The sequence below is a fragment of the Dermacentor andersoni genome, chromosome 9 (assembly GCF_023375885.2).
Source record: "Dermacentor andersoni chromosome 9, qqDerAnde1_hic_scaffold, whole genome shotgun sequence".
NCBI lineage: Eukaryota > Metazoa > Arthropoda > Arachnida > Ixodida > Ixodidae > Dermacentor > Dermacentor andersoni.
Window position 1 is genome coordinate 140,103,455 of NC_092822.1, and position 24,232 is coordinate 140,127,686.

The 24,232-nt window shown below is 50.1% G+C and overlaps 1 protein-coding gene across 1 annotated transcript in view; it reads right to left on the minus strand.

The window, feature by feature from the left end:
- The window catches only part of LOC126529756 (multidrug resistance-associated protein 1-like), a 216,489-nt gene that overhangs the window by 127,927 nt on the left and 64,330 nt on the right, over positions 1-24,232 (minus strand). The window contains exons 6-8 of the mRNA XM_055069901.1: positions 17,844-18,022; positions 13,667-13,742; positions 12,715-12,922 (exon numbers count right to left, since the gene is read on the minus strand). Of these exons, the coding sequence (XP_054925876.1) occupies positions 12,715-12,922; positions 13,667-13,742; positions 17,844-18,022 (463 nt within the window). The remainder of the gene's footprint in view (positions 1-12,714; positions 12,923-13,666; positions 13,743-17,843; positions 18,023-24,232) is intronic.

Here is a 24,232-nt window from a genome sequence, read left to right on the forward strand (position 1 = left end):
ATCGTGCGCGGCGCCGCTGTCAATGCGAAATGCCGTTTGGCACGACCGCATAGTTAGGTTAGGCAATACGTAGGATGAGCTTGTAGGGTCCGAAATAGCGTCGCAATAGTCTCTCACTCAGTCTTAGTCGGCGTATCGGGGTCCATACCCAAACACGGTCGCCGGACTGGTACTCGACGAAGCATCGTCGGAGGTTGTAGTGTCGGCTGTTGGTTCTTGATCCGTAGGCGGGCGAGCTGTCGGCCTTCTTCGGCGCGCTGGAGATAGGTAGCGACGTCAAGTTGCTCCTTGTCACTGACGTGCGGCAGCATGGCGTCGAGCGTCGTCGTCGGGTTCCTGCTATAAACCAACTTGAACGGCGTGATCTGTGTTGTTTCTTGCACCGCCATGTTGTAAGCGAAGGTTACATACGGCAGGACCGCGTCCCACGTCTTGTGCTCAACGTCGACGTACATCGCTAGCATGTCGGCGAGGGTCTTGTTCAGGCGCACCGTGAGACCATTCGTTTGCGGATGGTAGGCACTTGTCCTCCTGTGGCTTGTCTGGCTATATTGCAGAATGGCTTGGGTGAGCTCTGCTGTAAAAGCCGTTCCTCTGTCGGTGATGAGGAATTCTGGGGCACCATGTCGCAGCAGGATGTTCTCGACGAAAAATTTCGCCACTTCTGAGTCTGAGGCTCCACCGCGCCAGCCGTCCTGAAGGGTCCTTTAATTAAGCTAGCCAACACAACGCGTGATGGTCGCTGACGACTTTGAATGGCCTGCCATAGAGGTAAGGGCGGAATTTGCTGTTGCCCAAATGATGGCGAGGCATTCCTTTTCAGTCGTAGAGTAATTGCCTTACGCTTTTGAGAGCGACCGGCTAGCATAAGATATAACCCGTTCAAGTCCGTCTTTCCTCTGGACTAGGACGGCACTGAGGCCTAGGCTACTCGCGTCAATGTGTATTTCAGTATCGGCGTCCTCGTCGAAGTGTGCAAGTACCGGCGGCGAATGCATGCGTCGTTTGAGTTCTTGAAATGCGTCGGCCTGCGGCATTTCCCACTTGAACTCGACATCACATTTCGTTAGATGTGTTAGCGGATGCGCGATGCGTGAAAAGGTCTTGACAAAGCGCCTATAGGAGGCATACATGCCAAGGAACTTGCGCACTCCCTTCTTGTTGATTGGCTGCGGGAACTTTGCGATAGCAGCTGTCTTCTGCGGGCCGGGGCGTCCCCCAGATTTCCTGATGTTGTGGCCTAGGAATTGAAGCTCGTCGTAAGCGAAGCGACACTTTTCCGGCTTCAGAGTGAGCCCTGATGACTTGATGGTCTCTAATACTGTCGCAAGCCGCTTAAGGCGATCGTCGAAATTTCCGGTGAAGACGACGACGTCATCCAAGTAAACAAGACAGGTCTGCCACTTCAATCCTGCTAAAACCATATCCATCACGCGCTGGAACGTTGCAGGCGCCGAGCACATTCCAAATGGCATAACCTTGAACTCATAGAGGCCGTCCAGCGTGATGAAGGCGGTCTTTTCGCGATCCCTTTCGTCGACTTCTATTTGCCAGTAGCCAGACTTGAGGTCCATCGACGAGAAGTATTTAGCATTGATGAGGTGATCCAATGCGTCGTCTATCCGTGGGAGGGGGCATACGTCTTTCTTCGCGATTTTGTTCATTCGCGCGATAATCGACGCAGAAATGTAGGGTTCCGTCCTTTATCTTCCCTAAAAGAACTGGAGACGCCCACGGGCTTTTCGACTGCTGGATAATGTAGTCGCGCAGCATTTCGTCGACTTGGTTGTCTTATAGCTTCGCGTTCTCGTGTCGAAACTCGGTAAGGGCTCTGGCGTAGTGGTCGAGTGCACTCTTCGATTATAATGCGATGCTTTGCGACTGGTGTTTGTCGAATCCTCGATGACGTCGAAAAGCAGTCGTTGTATCGTCGAAGCAGACTTCTGAGTTGTTGCAGCTTAATGACGGGGAGACTTGGATTGATGTCGAAGTCTGGCTCGGGAACTACGGTCGTCGGGGTAGATGCGAGAGAATCCGAGAAGACAAACGCATTGCTCGTTTCCAGAATTTCCTTGATGTAAGCGATCGTCGTACCCTTGTTGATGTGCTTGAACTCCTGGCTGAAGTTTGTCACTAACACTTTCGTGTTTCCTCCGTGCAGTCGAGCGATCCCACTTGCGAGGCAAATTTCACTGTCGAGGAGTAGACGTTGGTCGCCTTCGATGACGCCTTCTACGCCAGCGGGCGTTTCGGCGCCGACCGAGATAACAATGCTGCAGCGAGGCGGGATGCTCACTTGATCTTCGAGCACACTCAAGGCGTGGTGACTACGAGGGCTCTCGGGCGGTATTGCTTGATCTTCCAAGAGCGTTATTGACTTCAACTTCACGTTGAAGATTGCGCCGTGTTGGTTCAGAAAGTCCATGCCGAGTATGACCTCTCGTGAACACTGTTGCAGGATAACGAAGGTGGCAGGGTAAGTCCGGTCATGAATGGTAATTCTTACCGTGCAGAATCCAGTCGGCGTGATGAGGTGTCCTCCAGCGGTCCGAATTAACGGATCTTCCCGTGCAGTCTTAACTTTCTTCAACTGGGCGGCGATGGGTCCACTCATGACGGAATTATCGACTGCTGTGTCTACTAAGGCGGTAACTGCGTGGCCGTCTAGAAGCACGTCGACGTCGGTGGTTCTTTGTCTTGCGTTACAGTTAGGCCTTGGCGTCGGATCACGGCTGCGTCGCGTTGACCTGTGGCTGATACGTGGCGTCGTCAGGTGGTCTTTCGTCGGCGTATTCTTTGCTTCTACTCTTCGTCGGAACGGCGGCGTGTCGCTGTTATGTCGTCGAGGCAGTGTCTTCGAACAGCAACCAACAGCACAGTCGAGGCAGTTCGACGAACAGCAACCGCACCTCCATCGGTTGCTGTTTTTAGTTTTCCGGATATGGACTCACGGATTGGCCCCGGGCTGGGCCAGTGTATGGACGGCGCTGCGGCGACAGGTAGCGGCCTGGCGACGGCAAACGGGACGGTCGTCGAGGGCTCCACTGAGTAGCGGCGAGGTAGTCGGCGATGTCACGAGGGCGTTCACCTTCCCTCGGGCGCTGTGTGTTGACGGCGAATCCTCACAATCCCAGGTCGCGGTATGGGCATTGGCGGTACACATGGCCGGCTTCGCCGCAGTGGTAGCAGAGCGGGCGGTGGTCGGGGGTGCGCCAAATGTCCGTCTTCCTCGCGTAGGTGCGCTGGGCGACGGGTGGTCGTGGTGGCGGCGGCGGATGACGGAACTGCGGCGTGAGAGGGCCCTGGCGCGGTCGCGGAGGGGGACCTTGACGGCGTGCGACGGTGGCGTAGGTCATCGCTTTTGGCTGGGGCCGCGCTAATTGAGGTTGCACCTCAGGAGCTCCCAGCCATCGCTGAACCTCATCTTTCACGATATCAGCGATCGAGGCTACTTGAGGCTGCGACGAAGGCAAGGCCTTGCGCAGTTCTTCGCGCCCAATGGGCCTTATGGTCTCTTGGAGATCAACGGAGCCCAGCGCTTGAATGGCGCACTGAAGCGTGAGCACTTGGCGGTTATACTGCCTGGTGCGCATTTCTAACATTTTCTCAATCGTCGTAGCCTCTGTTAGGAAGTCAGCTACGGTCTTCGGTGGGTTTCGGATTAGTCCGGCGAAAAGTTCTTGCTTTGCGCCTCGCATCAAGAAACGTACTTTTTTCTCTTCGGACATTTCCGGGTCGGCGTGCCGGAAAAGACGGGTCATTTCTTCTGTGAAGATGGCGATGGTCTCATTGGGTAGTTGGCCTCGGGTTTCCAGCAGAACTTCGGCCCTTTCCTTTCGGACAACGTTCGTGAACGTCCTCAGGAAGTTACTGCGGAACAGGTCCCATGTTGCTAGGGTGGACTCCCGGTTCTCGCACCAAGTCCTCGCGGCATCTTCCAAGGAGAAGTACACGTGTCGTAGCTTATCTTCAGAGGTCCAATTATTGAAAGTCGAGATCCTTTCGAAGGTTTTGAGCCAGGTTTCAGGATCCTCTGGCGTAGCTCCACGGAAGGTAGGGGGCTCTGTGGGTTGTTGAAGTACGATGGGTGACACTGGGGCAGCCATCGTGGTTGTCTTGGCCACAATCTTGGTCTTCTCATGTAGAAGTCCGTGCTCCGGGGGCAGCTGTTGTAGACGACGGCTTGCTCGATGGTCCGTGACTACGTTGGTGCTCTCTTTACGGTCCGGGCTTGGATCACGGCTTGTCGGGGGCGTCAGGTTCATGGACGAAAAGCACATCCACCAGATGTCACGTGGTGGTGACGTTGAAGAACACAGTAGCAATACTGTGAAAGACAAAACTATCTTTTATTGGGCGAACCTGTGCCTACAAAAACAGGCTACACTTATAGCTCAACGAAAGCGGCGAACACGGTCGGTGATCGTCGAAAATCTGACCAGCGAGTCAAGCGCGTCGGCTTTTATACATCAGTCGTCGAATGTTCCAGAGTAATCGCTGGGACCCGCGTGCCTTCCACAAAGTTCTACATTATTCGCATCGCGCACACATGCAATCAGATTACACAAGGTTCGGTCAGAGACAGCGGATAGAAGCATCGATAACATTCCAGAAACTTCCGATACATGCAGGCGCGTCCTGCGCTTTGCGATAACATTTGTTAAGCGGTAAAACGTGTCGCCCGATAAAGACAAACAAGTACACGTGTCAATTTGCCGTTATATCATTACACAGTTATACAGTTATATTGGGTTAAACCTGGAGGGTGATAACGATGTCGTTCACGAGGGGAAAATTGCACCGCAGCGATCTGCTCAGCCAGCTCGCCAATTTTCGCCTCCAACCACGTCTGACGGGCCTCGGGGTATGAATGTATAACTGCAGTTGTCGCACGGGGCACGTGCTGGCGTAATTTACAACGCGGTCAGCGAACTCCGCATGCTTTTCCCGAGGCGCATCCAGTGCTGTGACTAATGCCACGCTGACATCTTGCGGCAAGCCCTGCGGAAGCAGCTCGCGAAGAATCGGGCTGCCCCTATCCGGCCCGCAGCCATTCAGGAGTTGTCGCATGTCACGAAGGAACTGGGAAGGCTGGCTGTTGCAGAGTTCATGCATACTGAGCAGCCGCTGAAGGCGCCTGTGCCAGGAAGTAGGCTTGCGTGTGAGCGCAAACACCTTGAAATGGTTGTGCGGTGTTTCTGGACTGGCAGCGGTGACAACGTCGCTGAACTCGTTATGAAGCAGGCAAAAGGGCCGAGTGCACAGTCAAGTAGTCTTTTGAAAGCAGTGATGCGTCGAAGGTCGAAAGCTGGTTCAATCTGGCTAAACCACAAGGCGGGGTTATGCGGTCGGAATCGCGGCACTTGTAGCTGGACCACCAAGACACTTTCCGAGGCCGCAGTTGTTGTCTCGTTCGTCGTTGGAGGCACGATAGCTGCGGCGACCACATCGACTGCCATGCCGGACAATGGCTGCAGCGTCGATTGCAAGGGGTAGCGTGCACGGATCACGTCCTTGTCACAGGACTGAAAGACGGGCTAGTTGGTTTGACTTCGTTGTGGAAAGTTTTGCGCACACTAAAGGAAGACAAGAAAATGACGCGAAGACCATCGCGCGCACACTGGCAACTGAACTTCTACTGCTAAAAACAGCACATATATAACTCTCGAGAACCATCTCATCATCACGCCGCATGGACAACAGAGCGTCCGTTCCAAATGATAACAACATTCAGAATTGCAGCATGTTCAACACACTATAGTCTAATAATGAGCAAGTTAATTTCACTATCATTCAAAGCGATATATGCATCGCTAACACATGCTCTTTGCAGTCTAGATATGTGCCAAGCTTCTACAATTTCTCTCGTTGTCTGATTAGGACTAACATACCTAATAGCAGTTTGGTCTCATAGTGGTTTACACAGGCTCATTAGAGACTTTTAGCTCAGCGGGTTTACGTTTCGCTCCGCTCGCGGTCTCCACCGTTGCGCCAGCGGAGCGGCTCGCGAAAAAAGAATTTTAGCCCGGCGGATCACTCACCCGCTCGAGCGGGGTAAAGAGCGGGGCGCTCTGCTGCCCCACCTAGTGGTCCGAATAGGAGTTACTGAGAAATGAATTTGAATTACGCTTGCTTTTATTATGCAAGAAATGTTGAATAAAGATATATTGCATGTTCTCAGTACATTATTTGTTAATAATGTACTGAGTACTAATGTACGGGTCAGCGCCGCAGTCGCCGTCGTCGATGAAGAACTACCGGCGTTCATGCTCGCGGCTGCCATCTTGCATTTCCAATACACGCCCGCGCGCGCTTACGCACGCTCGCGCGCTGCGTATACCCTCCGCTGGGGAGTGCTTTCCAGCGGGCGTAAACGCTGCTCCGTAAAACCGCTGGCCGCCTCAGCGTGGTGCGCATGCGTAGTCGCGTCTCCGCTCGCCCGCTCCGCTCCGCTGGCCGTAAACCCGCTGGGCTAAAACTCTCTATTGAACCTTGCGCACAGTGCATTGCCAAATGCGTGAAGGGCCTTCCCCTCAGGCTGGCCAGGTGCTCTCTTAACCGTACATTTAGGTATTAGCCAGTCTGACGGGCATTGTACTACCGGCACTTAAAAGGAATTTTGTGCACTACATTTTTTTTACAATGTAAAAACTGGTGCACTTGAAGCACCGTACACTTGTTAGTAAGACTATTAACCTTGTTATCATACATACTCTTTGCCGCAGGGCAAACACTACTCCCCCCCCCCTCCCTTTTGTCTCTTGCCGGGAAAACTACAATCACGTCATAATTTGGTGGTAGCCATATTGAGCTTATGCGATAAGTCATGCACATAAGGGATTACCGAAAATTTTCTTTTATCTTGGCTTCTTTCCACACCCTTGTCCTCTGAATTTATTCTCCTCACTAGCCTTTCGCTTGCGAATAGCAGCGTGGAAGTACGGCATCTAGTCTTTTAGAGGTGACGCTGCTACTCAAGGAACGCTTCACTGAACTTGTGCTTGAAAGTTTTTGTTAACGACGAATGAAAATAACCCTTGGCGATTCCCTTTCCTACTATCCTTCAATGGGCGCAAGTGTATTGTAACAGGGGTTTCTCAGTTCTCATGAAATATTTCCAGTACAACTGGTCATCTTCAAGTGAGCTTCACACTGTTGGATCTGGAGGACAAGCCACACCGCTGTCTCCCAGATATTGGACCTTGCTGTTGAGTGCAGGAGTTGGCCGACGTTGAGGAGTACTTTGAGATGAAAACTGGAGGTTTATCTAAATTATTTGCATCAAAAACATGAAGTCATTAACAGTCAAAATCATTGATGACCGGCAGCAAATCAGACGCTACGGCCCGTGGCAAGAAGCCCGAAAGAGATGAGGGAAGGAATGCTTGGTTGCTGCTACCGGTCTGTGGCTTTTTACGCCTTCAGTGTCTCGAGGTCACGTCCTGTTCGGCCAATCGTTGAGCCCGCACAGGTGTCGGCATTTTCGGCCAATGGTAGGCGCCCGTGCGAGTGTAGTCACATTCGGCTCAGGGGGTCGCTCCATGTGCTTCACGATCCGAGGGATCACTTGCCTCCGGTAATGGCCTTCTGGTCTGCAACTGCCGTCACAATAGGCGGATGGGTGGGTTGCTCCCAGGCTTCACGGTGAATTATAGCCGTCATTGCTTCCCTGTTTCTAAGTGCTCAGAGGGGGAGACGGGTTGTTTTCGAGCGACTTTTCAGAGCCGCAAAGCAGCTTCGCTCGGGATCCAGATTACCTGGAACCGTGTGAGGCTCCTGTTTCACTTTCAGAAGGAGTCAAACAGTGGGACAATAACTCCACGTGCGGCGCACGAGGTGGGTGAGGGTTGCCAACTTGTCTGGTCGTGCGGTGCCTCGGGAACGTGGCAGATGTGCTTCTGCGCTCCTTAATTAGGTGTGACGGCGATCCGATGTGATCTGGTTCACTCGAAGGAGGCCCAGGAAAAGGTGCTGCGCCTCGGGGACGTGGTAAATGGGCTTCTGCACTTTTTAATTATGTGTGACGGGGATTCGATTGGTCTGGTAATTTCGAAGGAGGCTCAGAAAAAGGTCCCGTATCTAACAGCTCCTCCTCGCCCCGGAAGTTTGGAATGGCCGGTGAAATCAATTCGCTGCCCATGAGGAACACTCAAAGACCATGTAGGGTACTGGTGACGAGCCTCTTGTGATGAACTTCGGGATGCCGGGCCCTGGAGAACGTACGTAAAACAACAAGCGAAACAACATAGCGCTGCGATTCGCCAGGCTATTACTAGATCAAAATGAACTCTGATTTTTTCTTTCCCCAATTTTGATAAAGCAGTTCCAACCATCTTCCTAAAGTGCTTTCCATATCTCACCGAATGTCGACAACGCCAGAGTGATATTGTTGTTGCAAAACAAAGGGGACAAACAATTAATGAAAACAACTTGTATCACAGTACACAAGCAAAGTGTATAGTGACCGCTTCAAACCATCCACGTTGCCATTTCACTTGCCCTTTTTGTAACGGACGGTGAAGTTATATTCGTGGAGAATTAGACTCCATCTGAGCAAGCGTCCGTTCTTAGGGGACATGTGTCTGAGCCAGGTCACAGGACAGTGGTCGGTCTCGAAAGTAAATGTAGCTCCGTACGGATAACAAGACAATTTCTGGACTGCCCAAACTAAGCAGGCGCATTCTTTTTCAGAAGCGTTGTACGCCTCCTCTCTGAGCGTTAATTTTCGGCTAGCATACAGTACCGGACGCTCCTCCGCGCCTTCGCCCACCTGGCTGACGACGACTCCCAAATCTCTGTCACTCCCGTCGCACTGCACGATAAATTCCTGAGTGTAATCGGGGGTCCGAAGCACTGGTCCTGAGCTCAGAACCTTTTTCAAGTGTTGAAATGTGGTTTGTTTGGCCTCATTCCACCGAACTTTTTCGGGCTCGGCCTTTCGGAGGGAGGAGGTCAGGGGGCTTGCTAACTTTGAGAAATTTTGAATGTACCGCTCGTAATATCCGACGAGCCCCAGAAAGGCTCTGACATCCGCGTTAGTTCGCGGTTCAGGTAAGTTATTGATAGGCCCTATCTTTAGTTCGGAAGGCCGCCGCGTACCTTGTCCTACGACATGCCCTAGGTAGGTAACTTGCGAACACACGAAGTTACACTTTTCGGCCTTCACCGCGAGACCTGTGTCTCGTAGACGTGCCAGCAAGTTCCTTAAGTGTTCTATGTGATCGTCCCAGCAGTTCGAAAAGATGACCAGATCATCTAAGTAGGGGATCGCGTAATCTTGGAGGTCCTTGAAAACAATATCCATCCGCTTGCAAAAGCTAAACGGTGTGTTCGTAAGCCCGAAATTAACATTAGTGGTCAGAATGTGCCAAGCGGGTAAGTGAATGCTGCGTATCGACTTGAGCTTTCGGACATGGGCACCTGCCAGTACCCCCTAACTAAGTCGATTGTTGAAATGTCCTGGGCTCCGCCCACCCATTTAACTCGTTCTTCTATGTTAGGTATAGGGTAAAGTTGGTCCTTCGTAATCGCATACAATTTTCTATATTTTACACATGGACGCGGCTCCTTCCCGCTCGCCTTTACGAGAATCATCGGGCAAGTGTAATCACTGTCAGATGGCTCAATGATTCGCAACTCAAGCATTCATTCGATCTCTACTTTCATTATTTCTCGCTGACGAGGTGAGACCCGGTACGGTTTGGATTGGACGGGCTCTTCTTATGTTAACTCAATCTTATGAGCAGTGAACGTCGTTCTCCCCGGCCGGCTACTGAAGCATTGGCAGAATTCCTCAAAGAATTTCCGGAGGTCGCTTACTTGATCGGCGTCGAGAGCCATTCAGTTTACCGACAGATTCAGGTTGTCCTCTATGGAGCGTTCCGCATCTGTCGCTGTCACCGAAACTGGAAGTTCGGCCGCTGCTTCTTAAGACGCGTTTACTACCATGTTTACCACCTCTTCCTTTCCACAATAAGGTTTCGTTGAATTGCAGTGGTAAACTATTCATTTATTTCTTTTTCCGGGAACTTCTAGGGTGTAGTTAGTTTCCGATATCTTCTGGGTAAGCTTTACGGGTCCGTCTCACTGTACCTCAAGTCGCCCTGTCGCCTGTCGCCCTGTCGCCCTGACCCTGTCGCCTACCTTAAATGTTTGCCTACGCGCATTTCTGTCAGAGTACGCCTTCGTGGTTTCCTGGGCCTCTTTTAGGTTTTTTTCAACCAGTTCGCGAGACTCTTAAGCGAGCCAGCAATTTTAAAACCTAACTCACCACCGTCTGGCTTTCTCCTGTTCCTTCCCACATTTCTCTTAACATTCTGAGGGGGGAACAGATCGTCCGACCGTACACCAGCTCGTTAGGAGTGAACCCCGTTGCCTTATGTGGGACCGTTCTCGACGCGAACAGGGTTACAGGTAAACAGTCCTCCCAGTCTGCTTTGTGTTCATGCTTTGTGTTCATTCACGTAACACTCTCTTAAGCACCGAGTGCATCTTCTCAACGCTGTTTGATTTTGGATGGTACACGAAGCTGTGTATCAGCCGCACCCCACACCTTTCTGGGAACGTCGTGTTTAAAGCACTTGTAAGTGCCGTCCTCTGGTGAGCCGGTATCTCTGCAGGAAACCCGATTAAACACCACAAACGAGCAGCTGTACGACTGCAATCTATAGCTGCAAACAGGTTCTTTGGCTTCCAGCAAAACAAAACAAAAAAAGTAGCGAAAGGAGCTCGACTCAAAGTTGCAACTACAGAGGGCGAGATTCATGCATATCTTTTTGTTGTGGACGACGAAGATTATTAATGTGGCGAATTTGGCGTGTTGGTGGGGGGGGGGGGGGGGCACATATTTGAAAAGGCAGCAGCGCAAAACGACATGGATGGAGACGAGACGTGAAGGAAGAGCGGAATACGTTCATGTCTTTTAGCGCTGCCACGTTTTCAAATGACGAAGTTCCCGTGACGCCAAGAGGAAGAGCTAAGCTTACTCCAAAGAATCGCTTCTGCATTGCAAATAGAACTTTATGAGGCTGGAAAACCATACAAAGACGCGTTCAGAGACCTAGGCCAATTGAAAAGTATTGCTTACCGCCTTAAACTCAAGCCTTCTTCCCAGAGACCAATCAAGCCAGTACGGCTGGTTCCATTCGCAGTGGAAAGTAAGGTGAAAGCAGAACTGGATTGCGTAGAGACAGAAGGAGAGATCGTGCAAGTGACGGAGCCAAGTGCCTGAGCAAGCAACATGGCTGCCGTCATTAAAGAAGAGAAGGCACGAATTTGTCTAGATTTCTCAGTCCAAAACAAGCACTGCTTCGTGAGCACTATACAGTACCAAGATTGGAAGACATAGCACCTTCTGTTGGTGGAGCATAGTAATTTAGTACTTTGGATGGAGCCTCGGATTTCCGACAAATAAAGCTAGATGAAGAAAGCCCCAAAATATGCACAATGAGCACGCCGTATGACCATTACAGATTTTTACGCATGCCGTTTGGTACCACGTCCGCGCACTAAGTATCCCAACGTACCATGCAACGGGTACTAGAAGGCCTCAAAGGCATAGCTGTTGTGATAAACGGGTGTGGGGCCAAACAAAAAGCGAGCCTGATGTCAACCTCGTAAAGGTTCTGCAAATATTTCGAAAGCACAGCCTGAAACTGAATGACAGGAAATGCCGTTTTCTACAGAAGTCCGTCCGGTGCCTAGGACACGTTTCGACACGTGACAGAGTAGCATGGATCCACAGCGGCTGAGCAGCATAGCCCGCTTGGTGAAACGGGAATGGGCAACAACACTAACATCAGACGCTCTCGCCAGTCGTCGTGAGCTTGAAGATGATGCATATTGAAGACGAGAGGCCTGGATGCTGCCCGCACAGTGTGTGGAAAGCTAAGCGAGTTGGTTGCTGTTACCATGAACCATGACCCGCCGTGGTTGCTCAGTGGTATGGTGTTGGGCTGCTGAGCACGAGGTCGCGGGATCGAATCCCGGCCACTGCGGCCGCATTTCGATGGGGGCGAAATGCGAAAACACCTGTGTGCTTAGATTTAGGTGCACGTTAAAGAACCCCAGGTCATCGAAATTTCGGAGTCCTCGACTACGGCGTGCCTCATAATCAGAAAGTGGTTTTGGCACGTAAAACCCCATAATTTATTTTTAGCATGAACCAGGCTCACAATTCTAGGAAAGAACATACAAACATCATCTGCTCAGGACAGGTCCTGCGCCCATTCTGAGCAGCTGGTGTCTTCCCTGGCGTTATACCAATTTTACACGAGTCCACATCTTGATCGAAGAATATTCGGAGTATTAAACAGAACCATAAAATTCTTCAAGAAGAAGATAAGGACCAGTTTTCTACCAGACCTTTGGTCACGTATTTGCGTAATCGGCTGCGCAAAACACATTGGCTATAACTGCTAAGCAAAGCGCATAAACTTTCAGGAAATCTAAGGCATTGTGACACCGTATTACGAGGAAGACAATTTAAAGGCTCGGCTGATAAGTATTTTCGCATGTTCAGTCGAGCGGCTTTTCATTACAAATTTAGCCGATTGGAGATAAAAGATAAGGGTGCGCACGTAACATTCCCCACGACCACGAGAAAGCAATGGCATTGCAATTTTCTTGTCTTTACAAGCCTGATAACAAGAAATATGCCAAAGGGACGCTTACATAGCGTTCAGTGAATAAATGCGAGAAAGAGGTGCACCTTACCAGCGCCCACGGATAAAGCGGCCAGTCCGTGCATCCAGTAGGAGTCATATGGGTTCATGGTGCTTTCTGGCCCACTGGCATCCGTCCAGTTTTTTATCCACACCAACTGCCACGACGCAGTCACTGCACTTGCCGCCAGACACAGGACACCCGGCCACAGCCACCAACCACACATCTTGAGTGTGGCCCACATAACTTCAGACGCGCTCTGCGAAACGGAGTAGTTCGTTTTTTCTTGGCTATCTTGCGAACCGCTTGAATACGTTACATTTACAGAAGAGAAGAAGCATAGATTGGCTGCAATAGAAATCACGCACATTTTACGCGCTCCAAGAACCGACATTATGCGACGCCTTTTGCACTTAGCTGGCTATTAGGTTAGTTTGGGTTTCTGCAATATGTTACGAAGAGAACCATGCTCTCCCTGCAAACGGAGCAGTTTTGTGTGTTACGACAACTACGGCCCGGCGATGAGGACTTGGCGGCAACAACGATTGTTTGAAGACGACGGTGGCGACGCTGGTATGAGACTGGCTCCGGCGAAGAAACGTTAAAATTTATAAAGCTCTTTGTTCGTAAGCGATATGTACCGGCTGCTTTCGCTATAGCTATGTCCAGAATTAGGATTGGCTGCAAGTTCCTCTTACAGCGATATTCTAGAGCAAGTGTTTCTTTTGTGTGTGAATACGGTCTCTGTTCTGTACGGACCAACGAATGGACACAATGGGAAAAACCGTTGGAGCGATCGGAGAGCATTCTGTACGATACACAGGTGAAATTTCAAAAGCGGTCATTATTGTGTGAGTCAAAATACCTCATCAAATCACATCTTTAGCCACCATAGTGACGCCTGCCTATAACGTGAAGGCAAAGATTCATTTGCGTTAACTCGAAAATAGCAGCTATGACAGAAAGATTCAGGTTTCTGTGATTATTATTGGAAGGTTCCTACCTTTGTCGAAACGTTCTTCTCGTCGTTGATAATTTTTCCCTGAGATTGGTCTTCCTTGGCGTCGTAGGCTTCAGTGCTGGAAATAAACGACCATAGTTGCATTCTCTCGATGAACAAATGCGTCAAATAGAGACAATTCTTATCGTATCTCGTTGGATAGACCGATCACACGAGTTCACGACCATTTCTGTGTACGAATTCCAGAATAATCAGTTTCATAGATAGCTTTAAACGACTTTTCTGTGGTAGACAACTGCACATCATCATCATAATCATCACCATCATCAACATCATGAGTCTGTTTTATGTGCACTGGAGGACGAAGACCTCTCCCTGCGATCGCCAATTATCCCTGTGCTGTGTCAACCTATTCCTGCTAGCGCATGCGAATTTCTTAATTTCTTCACCACACCTAGACTTCTACCGTCCTCGACTGCGCTTCCACTTTCTTGGCACTCATTCTGTAACCCTAATCGCCCACCGGTTATATAACCTACGCATTATATGACCTGCCTAGCTCCATTTTTTTCACTTATTGTCAATTAGACTATCGGCTATCCCTGTTTGCTCTCTGATTCATACCGCTCTCTTCCTGTCTACAAAATTTATGCTTAAGATTCGTCGTTCTATCGCTCTTTGCACTGTCCTTAACTTTTTTTGCTGCTTCTTTGTCACTCTCCAAGTTTCTGCCCCATATGTCAGCACCGGTAGAATGTATTGATTGCACAGCTTTCTTGTTAATGATAATGGTAAGCTTCCAGTCAGGATCTGACTATGTCTGCCGAATGCGCTCCAACTCATTTTAGTCCTTCTGTAAATTTGCTTCTCATGATCAGGTTCCCTTGTGAGTAATTGACCTAAGTAAACGTACTCCTTCACAGATTCCAGAGGCTGACTGGCGATCCTGAATGTTTGTTCCCTTGCCCGGCTATTGGTCATTATCTTTGTGTTCTGCATAATAATCTTTAACCCTACTTTTATACTTTCTCTGTTAAGGTCCTCAATCATATAAATGTGGGATAGCCCCACTGGGTGGTAGCCTGGGTGGTACCGGTTCTGAAGCTTGGAAAGAATCCTGCAGCTCTGGACTCATACAGACCGGTATCACTGACCTCGTGTGCAGCGAAGCTAATGGACAAGATGGCGTGCACAAGACTCACTTGGTATGTCGAGCAGGGTCGAAAACCACCATCGTGCATGACTGGGTTTCGGCAGCGTCTAAGCGCTCAAGACAATGTGCTGGACCTGCTAAGCCACATAGAACATTACAGTGCGGATGGCCTGTCGACACTTGCTGTTTTCATGGATGTTTCTAAGGCTTACGACTACGTCTCTCAAAGAGCCATCATCAGCCTGTTGCAAGTTATAGGCGTCACGGGTCATCTCTTGCACTTCATATATACGTTCCTCAATGATCGTCGCATTAGAGTTCGTGTTGGCGACACTTTGAGCGATGAAATACGTATATTTCGCGGTGTGCCACAGGGGTGTGTTTCATCTCCCTTATTATTTAACATTGCCATGAGTAGCCTCCCAAGAGTACTAAACCATCGAACACCAGTGAAGATATCTATATCTATATACGCCGATGATATCTGCATATGGGTCTCCGGCTACCAGCATCGCCGCCTCGCACGAATAGCCCAGGGAGCAGTAAAAGCCATTCAGGACCACTTGGCAACGATTGGATTATCACTATCAGCAGAGAAATCATCATTCGTACTATTTCCTGGAGTGAAAAGAAAATCTACGCGATTGACGCTGAATTTGGACGGATACCAGATTCGACAATTCACCAACGTCCGATTCCTGGGCGTTACCTTAGACCACAGGCTACTCTGGCGGCGCGGTGTTGACCACGTTGTGGCGTCATCGTCACCCAGGCTACAGTGCTCAAGCGAGTCGCTGGCATGCGCTGGGGCAACGACCCGACGTCGATGTTACGACTACATACAGCGTTGGTTACCAGTCGAATCCTGTATCAGCTACATCTGATGTCACCCTCAGACAGTCAATACGAGCGCTTAGAAGCCATCCACAGAAAAGGTATCCGACTTTGTCTTGGAGTACCTCAGCCAGCGTCAAAGAAGAAAGGGCTCTACGAAGCTGAGTCACGCCCTCTACGACTTCAGGCTTCCCAGGCTCTGATGATCCAGCTCCTACGATTGAGTATGTCTACGCCCGGTAGAGCCCTCTTACGACGTATAGGTAACAGGCCGCGCTCACATTTTTATGCAGCATTGAACACGCTTCGCGTATTAGGATTGCGCTGCTCGAGACAGACGGAAAGGATAGAACCACCCTGGACATTCGAGGACATCACATGCAACTTAAGTGTACCATGATTCCAATCAAAGAGCTGCATTTCATCTGCAGAAGCCAATTCATTAGTCCTGGAACACCTGAACACGATTTACCCGAATCACCTACAAGTATACACAGATGGCTCTATCAAGGCAGACGAAGACCGCTGTGCAGCGGCATTCTATATTCCCTCTCTCAGATATACGTGGTCTGGCCGTCTGGACTGTATAGCCTCGTCGACAGTTGTGGAAGGCGTAGCAATAGCTTCTGCTCTGCGCAAATTAAAGACTTTGCCTGCGCAGAATGTGGTTGTCCTTACGGACTCAAACGCCGCATTACAACAAATATACCGTGGTTTGCCACCCCTCAAGTTCCCACGCAAATCACTAGCCATCGTGAAAGAACTAAACAACAAAGGCTTCACAGTAAAGTTTCAGTGGATTCCTTCCCACATTGGTATCTCAGGAAACGAAAAAGCTGATGCACTTGCATACGCAGCACTCTATCATCCTCCCAAAATCAAGGCTCCAAAGAGTAATCAAGTGCAAAAATCTGACATTCGAAATCACTTTGCGTCGCTTTGGTTTCCACCGCATATGCCCTGCGTAACCAAGAGATTGCACCGAGAGGAAGTCACACTTCTATATCGAGTAAGGACAGGATCTGCTAATACACCGGCCTGGTTATTTTAAACGGGGCGTATCGATTCTCCGAACTGTACGGCATGCGACGAGACAGGAGACATTGAGCACTTTTTGTGGTCCTGCCAGCAATTCCAAGATGAAAGAGACACTCTCCTGCAAAATCAGCAAAACAAGGACCTTCCGCATGCGCTTGCAACACCTTATATTTCCCGAGGGATCAGTTATAGCCCGCAAAGAAACTTCACGTCTCCTCATCGAATTCTTAAGAGAGACTGGTTTGATGGACATATGGTGAAACCCTTCAGCGGTATTGTGCGAGATGCTCGGGCGGAGCAATTGCTGGCCTTGTTCGTCAGGCTAAACCCGCCTGTTGCTACCATTCACCACCACCACCACCACCACCATCACTCAATCATATACTGTAACTCGTCAGCAGAGTTTATGCAATTCGCTAGCTACTAATTGCAGACAAATTTTGATTTACTCTTGCAAATACCAACACATCAGATATGCAGCTATTTTGAAAACAGACATATGTTTTAACGGAATACAGCATGTGCCTCAATACTTTGACTGTTTATTTTTTGTTACACCTGGCCTTCTTCAATGATCGACAACTGCGTCTGTGCCACTAGCTGTGTGCCCATTCTTCGCCAGTACTCCAGAATGAGCATGTGCCAGTGTAATGCACGAGGTGTTACATCCTTAAATGTAGTGCTTCTGGTGCATACACCTGAAATCCCCATTCTTCACTCGATAAGCATGATACATTGCCCCGTCCTCTTGACGTCACTGCATACATTTCTCACTGCGCATCCGCCTAACTCGGAGTTTTCATTTCGGCATAACTTCCAAGTGGTGTAGTGCACAAACATAACCATTGCATAAGGTTAACGTGGGAGCAGTGCGATGCATGAACAAAACGTGTTCACATATTTGTGAACAAGGCTCCCTCGAGGGGGGCATAAGTCTCTCTTTTTTTTCGTTAAACAATTTCGGTGCGCGTAGCGGGTGTTTTCAACATTAGGCTCATATTCACACCGTAGGCAATGTATCTGTGAATAGCCATGTTGAGAATGTGTGGTCTGCGCCTGTTACCTGCCTCCTCATGGCCAATTCATCTCTCTGCGAATGGCGCACCAGCTGCCGAGTATAACTTAGTGATGCCGTACCATTCTGATCAAGTCTTGCATTTGCGATTAATCACGTATAGACATCCTCTGACTCACGTTTTCTCCTGCTCCAGGGCTGCAGTGCCTGGGGTTCCGAGCGTTAGGGTAGCTGGTGCCCTTGGATCTTTCAGCAGCTCCGAATGGCGGCTGTATGAAACGCCCGCCTTTCCATGCATCAGGTACAGCTGGTCGACGTGCTTCAAGAGGTAACCCTGGTTGGTCACCAGCAGCCGGGTCTGGACGGTGTTTGAAAGAGTGGATCCAAAAGATGCCCCGAAAAACAAAATATTTCGAGATCTGCAAGCGCTCATGCGCGACGATGTTTACACATCTGTTTTGTCATTTTCATCACCACCATTTTAATAATTTATTCGTTGATTTATTTATTTGTCTGTCTGTCTGTCTGTCTGTCTGTCTGTCTGTCTGTCTGTCTGTCTGTCTGTCTGTCTGTCTGTCTGTCTGTCTGTCTGCCTGTCTGTCTGTCTGTCTGTCTGTCTGTCTGTCTGTCTGTCTGTCTGTCTGTCTGTCTGTCTGTCTGTCTGTCTGTCTGTCTGTCTGTCTGTCCAATTGCCCTCGCAGGGCCAAACGACTTTACAGCGGCGAGTGGTTACATTCACTACGAAAAAAAAACACAAGCAAAGGCGTACATGAAATGGCTTAGTTATACAATGTTAGCTAAATGCTTCTTGAACTGTTTTCTGACAAATGTGCTGGCGATGTGCGCAGAAGTTGATTGCTGTGGTAGAGCGGCCAACATTGTGTATTTGGTGGCAATGGCGATAGCATTCAGCTTCAAAAGAACCAGAGCGGCCTTTCATATTGGGGCCATGGAACCATGGCGTGGTGGTGGCCCTTAGTTCATTATTGCTGGGGCGCTATAACGTAAAACTATTCCAAACCTTTCTATTCCAATTATGCAATCAGCCCTCCGCGATTGGTCAAAAACATTTTTGGACCACCCCCGCTTAACCTGCCTTAGTCGGTGCTCGTGTTGTCCACTTCTCTACTCTTGTGTCCTGTCTGCACGCCTCATCTCTTTCTTACGCATTAAAGATGCATCAATATGCCGAAGAAAACTGAATTTTCTTCTGAATAGCCGTAGGCTGCACCGTTCCGAAAGGAAAAAAAGATGGCGGCCACCGATCGCTCTAGCACTGGCAACTCGCACCTGCTGGAGAGCATGGGTTTATTTGCGCATAATAAACCTTCTTGTGTGACCGCGTAACGTTTCCGACCACTTTCAGCACCTTTACGACCTCATTCTGCCAACTCTTCTTTCCTGAGGATCCGTTTTAGCGTCATTCTTACGCTTCCGTTGCATGCCTCCACGATTTTCGACCAGCCACCGCCAGCTAAGTAAGGAAAAGTGGACCAATCGCACACGCCGGCACCACCCTCTTCATCCGGTTGTCGATTTCCAGTGCAGTGGCTCGGCGCCATCGAATCCCTCTCCACTTCAGCATGCTGCTCGCCTCTTGTCAGCCAATTAGATGAGACAAGCTGCTCAGTGTAGGCAATGTAATTCGTTTTTTAAGCAACCAAAAGTGACCTCCTATGAACGAGGACAGCGTTTGATTGGTCTGTTCGGACAACACTACGCGTGACAGCCCGATGCTTGCATCGGTGGTTACGGAAGTTTCATGTCAGTAGAATGGAATAAAAACATATTGAAATAGTTTTCCGCTACAGGGCCCCTGCTTGCGCAGCCTGAAACACCGGGCTACTCTCCAAAGAATGACACTCCAGCACCATACACCTCCGGAACAGTGTGCCAGATCGACATGAGTGCAGCTCTTCTAAGCCTGTCTGCCAGAGCCGAAGGTCTACAAATCTGCCCGGCGCTTTCTCAGTGGGACATTTTGCTGATGGTGAGCTGCCAACACGGGCATTTGTGGGTGACGGCCATAGCATTAGGATTAAAAAGAACCAGAACGGCACTTCTTCGGCGGGGCATAGAACTGCGGCATGGTGGTGGCCTTTATTAACGTGACAGCGTTAAGGAGCTCGTGTTGCAGAAAAGCCGGTGTTGTCGTGGCGGCGGCGTTGGCCGTAAGCGAAAAATCACGGTAGGCAATTGATAAATATAAAAAAACTTTCAAGATGTGCGAGGTGGGAATCGACCCAGGGCCTCCGGAGTTAGAGAGGGAGACGTTACCACTCAGCCATGAGTTCGATGGTTCAAAGCGGGACAAAAGCGCCTCTAGTGAATGCGGTGTTACCTTAGAAACGTGCCGTAGAAAGTTATACTGCGGTGTATATCGGTAATTATGGGCAAGTAAATTACAGAAGTCGCAGTTAAACGAGTAGCGAAGTACGTTTCCGCTACATTTTTTCTGCGCTTGGCGCACACGTAGAGCCATCTTGCGATAAACGCAGAAGACCCCCTCCTCGCAATGTACGGCGCTGCCCCGACAGGTGGCGCGCCACTCGCCCACTTCTCTCCTTCGTGTCGTCAAGAGCATGCCGAGCGAATGAGGGGGCGGTGCGAAGGGGCTGCGATAACGCTATCGCGTTCCGCTCTTGAAGGCGAAGCTTAAGTGTTCTTCATTTTTTGAAGGACGCTTAAGGGTGCGTTAAGGACGCTTTTAAAGGTGCATTAAGGACGCTTTCAGGGTGCCTACGCAACCCGGAACCAGCCGACTTGTCTCTAAATATGGTGCTGCAGCACCTTTCACCGCCGGAACAGTGTCCCCACCCGACACGAGTACAGCACTTCCGAGTCTGTTTGTAAGAGCCAAAAGTCTTCAAAAGTGCTCGGCGCTGTCTCAGTGGTACCTATTGCTGTGGTCGAGCTGCCAACATTGGGTATTTGTTGCCGACGGCAACAGAATTCGGCTTCAAAAGAACCAGAGCTACACTTTATCGGTAGGGCATGGAATCGCGGCATGGCTGTGACCCTTATTTCATTATTGCTGCTTGCGCATTCTGAAACAGCAGACTTCTCTCCAAAAAATAATGCTGCAGCACCATTCATCCTAGGTACAGTGTGCCTGATCGACACGAGTACAGCTCTTCTAATCCTATATGTAAAAGCTGAAAGTCTAGAAATGTGCCCGGTGCTGTCTGAATGGGACCATTTGCTGCTCGGGAGCTGCCAAAACTGGGTGTTGGATGGCGTCGGCGATAACATTCGTCGATGGGAGAATAATGATGAAATATGTGATCAAAAGGTACCGGAAAGTGGCTTTACGACGATATGTTAATAACGGTAGGTCAAGGTTAGATTTCATGGTGTTTACATAGGCAGATCAAACGAACCGAAATAATATGTTTTCTGTCAGTTCTAATGGAATATTTTAAGCTTTGGTGGCTCACGTCCCCCGCCGGTGCAGCATATTCAAGTTTTTAATGTATTAATCACATATGAAGCAAGCACTTTAGTGGGAAGTGTGTGGGTGAAATCTTTCTTCGCAGGTACCCCAGAGCTTCGCTAGCATTATTTGTCAGAGAGGTAGTGTAAGCTGTCCATTTGGCAATGTTGAACTTCCAGTGCCTATCTGGTTCAAAGTGACCACCCATAGCTACGATTACGTACTGGTCAGGAGAAAAATAAATATCATGATACGCGAACTATTCTAAAAACTTAAAGACAAGACTGGGCACCGCCCTCTTGTTTCGTTTCTTTGTCTGCGTCCCTGGCGCGGTTTTATATTTACGTTACCACACCAACTCGCCCAGCTGTCCCTACATTTGCAAAGAATTTCACAAAGTCAAATTTTTTTGCTCGACTTATTGGCGCTGTGCTCTGAAATGTCTTCTATATGCCTCCCTGTGCTCTTGACTTCAATTTCCGTAGGCGTTGTAGCATATTGTCAAGGTCTAGTAGCCGGTGTCGAGGACGTGTAAAAGCACTTTATCAGCGCAGTCAACGCGACGTCGCTGTCGTCGTTGTTTTTCTACTCGCGCGCTACCTCAGCGTCGTTTTCATCGCCTGGCACATACCCGCGGCGACCATACAGGATGTGGCATTTGCGCCTCCTCTGTAAAGGTGGCATCGTCCCGATGCACCAACGTCCGAATGCTGTGCACAGACGCTGCAAAGTTGAGGTCATGAGGAAAAGTATGGCTTCATACGAAGCACGAGCACAACCTCTGGCAGAGACTCACGTGTTGCTGCGGGGACGCCCCCTCGCCTCCTCCCCCGCGCCGGCCTCTCCCGCTGGGATCGCTCCTTTCTCCTGCGGCTGCGCGTCGGCTGCTACAGCATGGCCGCCCGATTGCACAGACTGCACGGAACAGGCATCCCCGCGTGTACGGAATGCGGCGAGGATGAGACACTGGAACACGTTCTCCTGCGTTGCCCATCCTTCGACGTTGAGCGCACCGCACTCTATGCTTCATATCGCCGAGTCGGTCTACCGTGCAGCACGGAGGGTGATCTCCTATTTCCCGCAGCCCCCGCCTCCATCGCCAAGAGAGCGCTTGCTGCCCTCCTTGGCTTTTGTGACGAGACTCAGTTGAGAGCGCGGCTGTAAGCCCCGCTTTGCTTCTTCTTTAACCTTCTTGTTTTTTTTCCCGCTCTCTTTCATTCTCTCTCTCTAATCTTTTTCTCCCCACTCCCCTTACCCCGTGCAGTGCTGTTGAGGTGCCCTCCCTTGAGAGACAGTTACGGCACTGCACTTTTCTCTTCCTTTCATCTTAAAATCACTACACACACGGGCAGATGCCGCCGGCGTTTAGAGCAGTTATGGCTGTGGGGGACAACTTCATAATTCACATCGCTGATGCGGCGCAGAACTGTATACGGGCCGAAGTATCTTCGCAGGAGCTTCTCAGACAGCTTCGGCCGACCAATCGGAGTCCAGACCCACACCTGGTCACCGACGTTGTATGTGACGGGTTTGTGCTGATTGTTGTAGCGTCGGGCACCGTATTCCTGTTGTTCTTGAATTCGGAAACGCGCAAGCTGCCTGGCTTCCTCTGCGCGTTGCGTAAACTCCTCAGCCGCAGTCTCGTCGTCACCGCACTCGTGTGGCAGCATTGCGTCCAACATTGTTGTCACTTCCCGGCCGTAAACGAGGTTGAAAGGCGTCACGCGTGTTGTCTCTTGGCGCGCCGTATTATACGCAAATGTAACGTATGGTAAAACACCGTCCCAGTTCTTGTGGTCGACTTGGATGTACATGCTCATCATGTCTGCCAGAGTCTTATTCAAACGTTCTGTAAGCCCATTGGTTTGGGGATGATAAGCCGTGGCCTTTCGGTGAGTGGTACCACTTAGTTGCAAAATGGTGTGCAGAAGCGCAGCCGTGAACGCAGATGCTCTGTCTGTTATGACCACTGCGGGAGCGCCATGCCTTAGAAAGACGGCTTTGATGAAAAATCGCGCTGCATCGGCTGCTGTTCCACGTTGGATAGCACCTGTTTCGGCGTACCGAGTAAGGTAATCTGTGACGACGATTATCCATCTATTTCCGGCACTCGACAGTGGAAACGGACCTAAAACGTCCATGCCAATTTGCTCGAACGGCGCTTGCGGTATCTGGACAAGATGCAGCAGTCCAGCCGGCTTGCCGGGTAGGGCTTTGCGGCACTGGCAATCCAGGCATGTCTGTATGCAACGTTTCACGATCGACGCAAGTCTTGGCCAATAGTACTTTAGCCTAATTCTTGCCAACGTGTGGGTGTAACCCAAGTGACCAGCAGTCGGCTCGTTGTGATAGGCATGTAGGACTTCGTCGCGAAGAGATGCGGGAATGACGAGTAAGTAGCTGCTGCCACTAGGTGAAAAGTTCTTTTTATAGAGAACGTCGTGGCGCAAGCCAAACGAAGGCAGCCCTCTGGCGAATAACCTCGCCACGCAGCTTGTTTTTCCCTCCAAGTAATCGAAAAGAGTAACCAATTCTGCGTCCTCACGTTGGTGGCGTGAAACGGCGACAGTATCTGCCACGCCTACAAAAGCCGCGTCATCATCGTCGTGCACTGCAGTCTCAACAGGAGACCGAGAGAGGCAGTCGGCGTCGGTGTGTCGTTTCCCTGATTCGTAGAAAATCATGAAGTCGAACTCTGAGCCGAAGACTCCAGCGCGCAAGCCGACCAGCTGGATCTTTTAAATTAGCCAGCCAGCAAAGTGCATGATGATCACTGACAACGGTGAAACACCGACCATACAAATATGGCCGAAATTTCAGGACGGCCCACACCAGGGCGAGGCATTCTTTTTCTGTCGTGGAATAGTTAGCATCCGTCCTTGACAGCGTCCTGCTGGCGCGAGCAATCACTCTTTCGGTGCCGTCCTGCCGCTGTACAAGCACTGCGCCAAGGCCGACATTACTAGCGTCGGTATGAAGAATCGTAGGAGCGTCGTTGTCAAAGTGTGCGAACACGGGAGGCGTCTGCAGCCGTTGCCGTAGGTCGTGAAATGCCCGTTGCTGGTCTTTGCCCCACACGAAGGGGACATCTTTTCTGGTGAGATGTGTTAATGGTCATGCGATGCGCGAAAATTC